The 9528-nt window shown below is 30.3% G+C and overlaps 3 protein-coding genes across 3 annotated transcripts; all 3 read right to left on the reverse strand.

The window, feature by feature from the left end:
* Window positions 1-150: 150 nt before the first annotated feature.
* On the reverse strand, window positions 151-2067 carry LOC119685144. The gene is made up of 3 exons (XM_038099353.1): window positions 1442-2067; window positions 1235-1358; window positions 151-1130 (listed from the first exon to the last, which is right to left on the reverse strand). The coding sequence occupies exons 1-3, from the start codon at window positions 1913-1915 to the stop codon at window positions 583-585; spliced, it is 1146 nt and encodes a 381-aa protein (XP_037955281.1). The 5' UTR covers window positions 1916-2067; the 3' UTR covers window positions 151-582.
* Window positions 2068-5031: 2964 nt separating this feature from the next.
* On the reverse strand, window positions 5032-7008 carry LOC119686086. Its single transcript, XM_038100550.1, has 3 exons — window positions 6573-7008; window positions 6448-6496; window positions 5032-5954 (listed from the first exon to the last, which is right to left on the reverse strand). The coding sequence occupies exons 1-3, from the start codon at window positions 6810-6812 to the stop codon at window positions 5365-5367; spliced, it is 879 nt and encodes a 292-aa protein (XP_037956478.1). The 5' UTR covers window positions 6813-7008; the 3' UTR covers window positions 5032-5364.
* A 241-nt stretch (window positions 7009-7249) lies between these two features.
* On the reverse strand, window positions 7250-8877 carry LOC119681587 (sodium-coupled monocarboxylate transporter 1-like; the record flags this gene model as incomplete). Its single annotated transcript, XM_038094828.1, is given in 5 exon segments — window positions 7250-7662; window positions 7731-7900; window positions 7961-8341; window positions 8408-8657; window positions 8723-8877. Coding segments are annotated over 5 exon segments (1239 nt in total), but the record flags the coding sequence as incomplete, so codon positions are not given.
* Window positions 8878-9528: the final 651 nt, after the last annotated feature.

A 9528-nucleotide genomic window follows, 5' to 3' on the forward strand; every position in this document is an offset into this window, starting at 1 on the left:
GATGAATTGCCAAACCTTACTGAACAGACATGTCAACAAAATTTGACATTCGCAGCAGTCAGAACATAGTTATCGATATTGATAGTCCTCATGCAGTTAAAAACATCCTAAATATTATATATTAACGAGATACCGGAGAAAAAATAAAAGGATAGCACTATTGTTTGTTTTCCTTGAATTCCGAACAAGTTAGAATGAATTTATTTTTTACTATTTACAATTTTTAAATTACAAGCGTTTACATTTAGCCAACTATAAACTTTTATAATATGCATTTAATGTATTACATTTGTGCAAATATAATTTATGTGATCGACGTGTTTTACTTTTCAAACATTGCAAAATTTTTGATGAATATTAGATAGCAATTTCTTCTTCTTAGGAAACTATTATCTAAAATTCAACCAAAATTTTGCAATTCAAAAAAGTTATTTTGACAGTTAATACTGTTAATACTTTAACATACGTTTAAGTTTGTAGTCCATGTGCTAACTTCACTTACATATTATTTGGCTTTAAAAGTTTCAACTTCAGTTAAGTATGTATATAGTATGTAAATTATCTAACATGCAGTTATGAATATCATATGTTTTGACAGTTGGATAATTTTCGATATTTTAGTAACAATTCATTTTGCCTAGCACTTCTGTCTCGATTCGTAGACTCCGCACAACTGCAGGTACTATGATTTGAATTTTGTGATCTGTACGGACAATTATTATCGTTACAAGACCGAACCTGAGATTTCATTGTAGATTGTGTGCTAGTAGCAAAATCCATCCTGGCCGACCTATCCTGATCGCATCCACATTTTGACAAATTTTGTGGATATTCGGTTTCTAAATTATTCGATTCGGAAGTTTTTCTTGGTGATATTATGAAATTTTGCTGTCTACTCGACCGAGATCTTTGTGGTTCTTTGCTCTGTCTTGACGCTTTCCGACAAGTTTTCTTTATACTTTCTTGCGTTAAACTAGGTCTACTCTCTTCACTTCTATTAGGAAAAGAATTTCTTTTTGGCGCTGGCTCTTGACGGTCTGACATACTTTCACGCTGTAACATATTTTCAGATACAGCATCACACATGGCTTTCATTTGCTCACAATTTCTTTCTTCCATTCTCGAAAATCCTATAAATAATTTATTACTTGCAGTAAGTTTGTTTATATATTTTAAAATATTGGATTGTATAATTAATTATTAGAAAATGCTTTAAATTTTTATCATCACTTACTGTCCATTGCGTCCAAGTAAAGTTTACTAATTAAACATTCATTCCGTACCATTTGTGTACATAGCCCATTTAATCTTTCTAGCGTTTGATCAAAGAAATCAGAAAGCATTGAATCTATGCATTTCTGTATTATGCAATCCATATAACATCAATAATATAAAAAGAAAAATTAAATTATTTATAAACTTTTAAAATAAAAAGGCACACCTGAACTGTCTCACAGACAGATTCATTTATTATAGTGAGAAAATTTGCCATTGAATCTTGCAAAGGATTTGTCGGTTCATCGCATCTGCACTCTTCATCTTCTTCACTAATAGGAGCCATTCTTTTTCTTTCTTGACCAGTAACTTTTTCCTTTGAACAATTGCATATTCCGCAATTTTTTGGGCAACTCGGAAGTGACGCTTGTGACGTTTGTGCTGCTTGGCCGCACTTGCAGCTCGTTCGGGACTTTCCTTTCGATTTTGTTTTTTTTGAGCTTCTTGATTCCTTACACTTAGCAGCTAAAAGTTTTTTCAACTCCAATTCTTTTTCAAAATCAGGTACCTTTTCCTTTTTAATAATTGGTGGAAACGTAGGGCATGGCATGCATGGTGTGCAATTTGGCGGCAATATATTGCAGCATCGATCCGGAAAACATGGATAATCATTAAAAACAGGATAACAGCAGCCATACATATTTAAATTTTACCACTAGATTTATAGTCAATTTTGAATAAGTATATCGAAATACTTTTAGTAGTGATTGATCTCAAAATTACCGATTGTTAATATAGATATGCAAAATTTATTCAACAAATCAAAAGTTCGATACCAAAAATAAACAATATATAGTACGATTTCATTTTGTAAAAATGAAACTCCAATATTTTGACAGTTAATTTCAAAAAAAACTATGTTTAAAAAAGTTAAACTATAAAGAATCTAAGAAGAAAAATGAAAATTATCAAAATATTAAATTTTGATACATTTTTTTATTACAAGTTCTATATTTAATGTAAAACAAAAATTTATAGATAATTCTACTATCAAATGGAATACTATAACAACATTATTATCCATGTTATTTTAAACTTTTTTTATTATTATAACAAATATTAAAGACTAAATTAGATATTTAAAATAAATTTTAAGTTTATAACGCAAGATCTCAACAAACCTAAATAAATATTATTTAACAATCTGTATAATACCATTTGATCAAAAAAGAACGAAAAGTTAAAAAATGGCAAAAATTTTGATTTCTAATAATTTTCTTTATTATCGCCTTCAAAGTACTCTCCTCCTGCGGCAATATATGCATGCCAACACTTGATCCAATTTTCCATACAAATTTTATAGGCCGCCGAAGATATGGCCTTTAGTTCATGCAGCGAATTCTCTTTTATGACCTCTATGGTCTCAAAACGCGTTCCTCGCAATGGCAATTTGAGTCGAGGGAAGAGGAAAAAGTCACACTGGGAAATATCTGGAGAGTACGGTGCTTGGTTGACGATATTGGTGAAGTTTTTGACTAAAAACTGCGACACAACCAACGCTGTGTGAGCCGCTGCGTTATCGTGGTGTAAAATGCATGAGTTTTCCTTCCATAAATCTGGCCTCCTTTTGCGAATGGCCTCACGCAAACGACGTATAACGGCAAAATAATCTTCCTTATTGACCGTTTTACCGTTTGACCGTTCGGAAGAAATTTATAGTGCACCACACCACGAATTCCGCAATAATTTCACTACGTATAATAAGCGCTAATCCGGATATTCAAAGAGTCTGTATTTACAAAATATCCGATTTTTTTTCCACTCCGGAGACTTCGTTGCTATCCGATTAATCTAATAATCGAATAACTTCGGTTTCTAAAATATCGGAATAATATCAACAGCACTAAACGTATGACAAATAATATTATAACTTATTCTTTGATAAATTTCAATCTCTAATTAGAACATACTTATGTATTACTTGCGGTGATAAGTACAGAAAGTATGAAAAATCGGGTATATTTGTTTCTCTCCGGCGTCTCCGGTTTCTCTCATTTAAAAATTCAACTTAAATTCTTTCGGGCTACCAGTTTTAAAGTGCTAAATTTCTTCCCTAAGAGTAAAATGAACTATCTCTTTAAATTTTCTATTGGCACACATGTCTTTAGTAATGTAGAAAATAGCTGTCTTAAAGAACTCAAATTGATTATCTTCACAAATCTATCAGGACGATCGTGTTCCGTGACCGGCTAACCTTATATATCTTAAATAAAATATTTAGTTATGTTTACCTTAAATGACGTAATTATTATATAATATTGTACAATTTATAGAAAAATTGTTTTCTTTTATAAATAACGAAATAATAAATTTATAATAAACTCTTCAATTCTTAATGATTAGTTTATTTTATTAACAAAAAAAACTTGATGAAGGGATGATTAATTTTATCAAACGGCTTTATCCTCTTCAAACTCCTAAATAAATATCTGAGTTTCACAAGTGGTAATGCTTCGCAACTTGTGTTGGTTGTAACCTGTTGCATATGTAATTTTAAACCGCTTTTCATTTCTGTTTGGATTTAAAATTTCCACACCGCATCTCAAAGCCCCATAGCATCATACGGGTTTAAGGTAGTCTTTTTAGTCGAGTAGTTTGTTATACCGGGATATATATGAATGCCGATTCATATTCATATTTCGATTTGCCTACAAAGGAAAAATTTGGTTTGTCTTTTGATCTGCTTTGATGTGCTAATGAAATGTTTCTCTGTTTCAGTGAAATGCAAAAAGCAACAACAATCAACCCAACAAAAGACTACGAATTAGAGAGAGCAAACTAAATGCAAAGACGACTTAAAAGCGAAGACATAAAATCCAAAACAATCGATGCTTCTTCCATCAATTATTTTTGCAAATTACTTATAATTCATAACTTAGTTTTTTAACCGAATTATAATCACACATGTAATAATAATTACATTTACCCTGTAAAAGCCTGCAATTAGGCTTTTAATGTAATTACAGTAGTCCAATAACTCAATTACCCATTATAATTACTCTGTGTATGTAATGTAATTTGTAATGAAATTGATTTTGCACAGCTATGCGTTTAGTACATATAACTAAAAAAATATTGGCACGAAACATTTCTTATTAATCATTATAAACAATTACGTTGTTGTATTTTTCAACTTTCAAGGACAAAATATTATAGTGGCATTCACGATTTCGAGTAAGGAATTTGTTAACATATCATCAGTGTAACAATACACATATTTTGTTGTTGCCGCTTTGCACTTTTACTATGTTACTTGGTTATTGATTGTGAATACCATTACTTATGAATATCTTTCGTATAACGAAAAAGTAAATTAGCACTGTAATAAATTTGTTCTAAAATAGTCTTGCTTTGTTATTATTATTGTTATAGAGGCTAACTTCAGAAATAACCAATTGTAACAAGGATAACCTACAACCATGGCTTTTAAGCTTATAAAAAAGTTAATAAAAAAAACTTGTAAAATAGGCTTTTTATAGATTTATTTTTGTACAGACTGAAATGAGACTTTTCCTTTCCCTTTCCCTTTTTTAGCTATCGTCACTATTGCCAAATCATTAAGGCCATATTAAGGTTTTCAATTATTTTGAAGTAATTACTTATATATTTTGGAGCATATATGTGAAGGGACTCAAATTTATACAGACTATATTTGCGTCAAATGCAGCACATTTTAATGTACTTTACTTACCATATATACATAAATGTAACCAATAATAAGAAAATCGGCTTTACTGAATATGGGTCAATGTAATTATTATTAAAAAAAACTCAATATTTTAAATAAATACATTTTAAATATTATCGATTCAAAAATACTTCAATTTTTCCTAAATATACAAGAGGTATTCACAATCTAGTATTCTAGTAACGATCTCTGTAACTAAGTTACATAGAAACACGGTCAATTATTACTGATTTAGTTTTACTGACAGAAATTATTTTTGTTGCTGTTTCTATATTAATCAATTACTGAGCTTCTCACTCCAGACTGTGAGTACCACTAGCCTTCTTTAGGAAAAACTTGTAATAGTTTATAATACATGATAGAATTTACCATAAAATTCATGCTAATTATTACATCAAGTATTAAAGATGATGAGTTTTACTCTCATCTTCTGATTCACCTTTTTCTTCATCATCACGTTGTTCACCAACATTTACTTTTATTTTTATTTCACCTTTATCCTTTACAACTACCATATCATTAAGTGGAATATGTACGAATTTTGATGGGTAAAAGGCCGTAAATTGTGGTACTTTGGCATCTCTAGCGAAGTCTTTAAGATCTGTTTGTGAATCGACATTGATACTTATACTTGCATTGGCAAAATTAATTTTAGATAATAACTCAACACTGTCATCACTTAAATTGTCATCACTTGTTTCAGTGCTTTTGTTCTCCAACATTTCATCTTTACCGAATCTAGAACTTCTAAATCTACTACTCCTTCGACTATTTATAGAAGAGCGAATACTGGGGCGACTAAATCTAGTACTTCTACGACCACTTATGGTAGACCGTGTACTAACTCCACTAGCACGAGTTATATTATCAAATGCACCAAGTACATTGTCCAAACTGTCACTATCTTTCTCCAAAGAACTTTCAATTATACCCAAGCGACTACTTATAGCTTCAAACTGAGCAAGTAAATTATTTTCCATTGAATCCAGCTCTGTGAATTATATTAAGTATATTAAGAAGTATGTAGATATAAATATATTAAGTTTTATAAATATGAGCATCAAAATGTTATTGGATCTGCATAATATATTTTTTGAAGTATGTATAAAACACTATATTTTATTTTTAAATTGCTACATAAAAACAATGTGCTAGTGAACAGTTGTGATATTAATTTTGTGCAAATCAATAATCTATATTATTATAATAAACGCTGTACTTCTAGAAACAATGACCCCAAACCTAAGCATTTTTAACACTACGGAACAAACTAATAAAAGTTATAATTCATCATTAATATATGCCTCTAAAGAGCTTAATAAGGTTGTCCCCAATTATATTTCTTTTCTACTATCAAAATCTTCTATCAATTTTAAGTATTCGTCTCCAATAACGAATGATCTATATTGTTATAATAATTAATGTACTTCTAGCAACAATGACCCAAAACCCAAGCAGAAATATTTTATGCATATTAAACTTACTATCCATTATCATTTTCACTTTATCAGATATTGCTTTTCCACATGTTTCCTATTCGTTATGAAAATAAAATGTCAGTGATGACGGTACTAGAAATCAAAAATACTTCAAAAATACTTTTACATACTTCACATGCTTCGCTTTTACTTCCATTTTTCGTTATCCTTTTATACTGAGATTTTGGTGATGCAAATTTATGCCCTAAAAGATCATATTCAGCGCTGCCAACTCTAAACTCCCGTTCCATGTATACTGTCCTAATGCTTGGAATGCAACATTTACTTGGTACGCAAGGTCCATGCTCGCAGATACTGCTCTCATTGTAGCAAGATGGTGTATAACACATGTAATTGCAGCAGTTATACATTATGATTGTATTTATTAGTATATTTGGAAAAAATTTCGTTTGAGATCAGAATTGCCTTTCTTATTTTTTATCTTATGTTAATGTGTCAAAAGAGCCGAACTAAAAATTTGCATCAATTTTATGGTTAAAATTTCGAAAAACTATTACATGTCTATTTTTATGAAACGCATTTATGATGTTTATTTATATTGATTTATTCTATATAATATTTTTTCAATATATTGATGTTTTTTTTAATAAAAAAAAAGATTAAAATTAAAAAAAATGCTATGGTAAATAGGCGATGAAATGAAATATATTTTTGTTCCAAATAAAAATTCAAAAATGTCAGTGACAGGCATATAACGCCAGTTTGATGTATGGAAAATAATCTGAACCATTTGCAATTATATTATACTAATTAATTAATATATTTTATTTTTAAATTAAATCACTTATATTATCTTTTAAGCCTTTTTAATTGTAAATTTAACATATTACACTGATGTGTGTCATACAACTTTAAAGTATTTCAACTTTATATATACAAAATATCCTGACAATACAGTTTGCAGGTTTGTTGTACGCTCAATCTGTGCTCTGTGCCAATTTCGTTTTTATTTCTTTCAAATCCATATTCATGTATTTATCTTTTTTACAAATACCACCAGCAGTCATACTCGTATATTTTGAAGGTTTCATGAACTTACGTACAAATGGAACTACTAAAATAGGATCCACCTGACTAGTGTCTTGTGATCCAAAAAATAGTGTTGCTATTAATGAAATAAGAATGGTTAATGTGGAGCCAATTGTAGTATACCATAAAAAGGATACATTATGCAGACTGTCAAGTTTCTTAGGAGTGGTGCTGAAAATTATTATAAAAATTTATTTCAAATATTCATGAACCTGATTTATATATTAATCAAAATATACCCATTTAGATTAGCATTTAATAATAGATTTCTATCGAACTCATAAGTACAACCATCCACAGATACTGGTTTCGTAGGGAATATAACCTCTCCGGCTGCAAAAGCGACTTGTGCCCGTACAACTATATAGCCAGTGATACTAACTGCTACTAAACAACCAGTAAGCACACTCTGAAAAATTTTCAAACGATTCAATTAAGTCTTATAAATAATTATATTAATTACACTTACTTTGGTATTAACAAAAGGCAACAGCATGCCTACTGTAAATATGCCTAACAAGGGCCCAGCTGACATTGAGCCTACTGTGGCTGATAACTGCATAACCATACCTAATTTTTCCACCACACTTACCATTGCCAGTGATAGTAGCCCAAAACACATCACAACGACACGCAACAGTATAGCTGTCTGTCTTTCAGTTAAGGGTTGCGTACGAAACGGTTCCACAAAATCTTTTAACACCACACCAGCTATGGAATTTAATGAAGTTGATAGTGAACTTAAAGCTGCACTAAAAACACCTGATACAAAAAGTCCGGTAACGCCTGGATACATGCCAACATTTTGCATCACAAATAATGGAACAACTTGATCCTTAGCACGCGCCAGCTTAAAATTATGAAAGTATATAAAATATCTATAACAAAAACAAAATATCATATATTCCAATATTACCTTTGTAGTTATTGGATCGCAATCATAATACGCAGCATAAGTTAGTAGACCCGCATAAATACATAGCGCTATGAGCCCTATAAGACCTATAGTACAGCTAATTAAGGTTTTCTTAACTGCCTTCAAATTAGGCAGCGATAAAAAACGTTGCACTGCTGGCTGACTTATACAAATTCCCTGTAATTTAAACAAAGTGCCACCAACAAAAACTGAGAGGACACTCATACGCACAGTGGGGTCGAATGTCATTCTAAATTGCTCAATAAAGCATATAATTATTATAGATGATTTGTTTTATATATCAATTTTACTTACTCTGGTGCAACTAAACGATCAGATGCCAAATTTCTCTCATATACAACACCTAAACCACCCAAATTCATGGTACCCTTTATAACTACAAAAGCAATGGAACTAATCATAATAAGACTTTGTAGTACGTCAGTCCATATGACACCTTTAATGCCCCCCTAAAAGACAATACAAAAAATTTAAATTAATTTTGTTAAGAGGACATGATAATTCTCTTTCGAACTGTTAGTTTTTATATCCAGTAATTGTTCAACTACTTAAACCACAATAAAAAAATATCTTCAAAGTATATTTATGTTAATTTTTTCTTGTGAAGAGTGACGCATCTTTATGACGAAAAGAAACTATTTAAACTATGTGCACTAATTAAAGTTAGAAGGATTCAAAGATCAAAAAAAAGACATCAACAAAAGTTTAGTTAATTTATTGAAATTTGGCTGACCATACAACGCCGTTTCGAGTATTGTCAATGGTCTTAGGAAACACGGACAATAAACTTATTAAGAAATTCGAATATTTTCTAAGATCACTGATGATAAGTACTTGGCAATACTCGAAACAGTGTTGTATGGTCAGTCAAATTTCAATAAATTAAATAAAATTGTTGACCTTGTCTTTCCTTTGCTATTTGAATCCGTCTAATCTTTAAAGTTTATTTAACAAGATTAACGAAAGGTAATTTGCTTTTGTTAATTAATGGAATAATTTATAAAAAAATTATTTCAATGTTTCCAGCCCGTACTACTATTTTACGTTTAAAAATTGATCTGTAACCTTACAGAATATCTGTAACAAATATCTCATACGCT

The sequence above is a fragment of the Teleopsis dalmanni genome, chromosome 2, assembly GCF_002237135.1.
Source record: "Teleopsis dalmanni isolate 2A chromosome 2, ASM223713v2, whole genome shotgun sequence".
Taxonomy (NCBI): domain Eukaryota; kingdom Metazoa; phylum Arthropoda; class Insecta; order Diptera; family Diopsidae; genus Teleopsis; species Teleopsis dalmanni.

Coding starts and splice junctions, on each gene's coding strand:
- LOC119685144 (XM_038099353.1), bottom strand. CDS start 1,915: ATGTATGGCTGCTGTTATCCTGTTTTTAATGATTATCCATGTTTTCCG. Junction 1,359..1,441: donor CTGTCTGTGAGACAGTTCAG/GTGTGCCTTTTT, acceptor TGCATAATACAG/AAATGCATAGATTCAATGCT. Junction 1,131..1,234: donor TTACTTGGACGCAATGGACA/GTAAGTGATGAT, acceptor AATTATTTATAG/GATTTTCGAGAATGGAAGAA.
- LOC119686086 (XM_038100550.1), bottom strand. CDS start 6,812: ATGTATAACTGCTGCAATTACATGTGTTATACACCATCTTGCTACAAT. Junction 6,497..6,572: donor GTAAAAGCGAAGCATGTGAA/GTATGTAAAAGT, acceptor CATAACGAATAG/GAAACATGTGGAAAAGCAAT. Junction 5,955..6,447: donor AGTGAAAATGATAATGGATA/GTAAGTTTAATA, acceptor TATAATTCACAG/AGCTGGATTCAATGGAAAAT.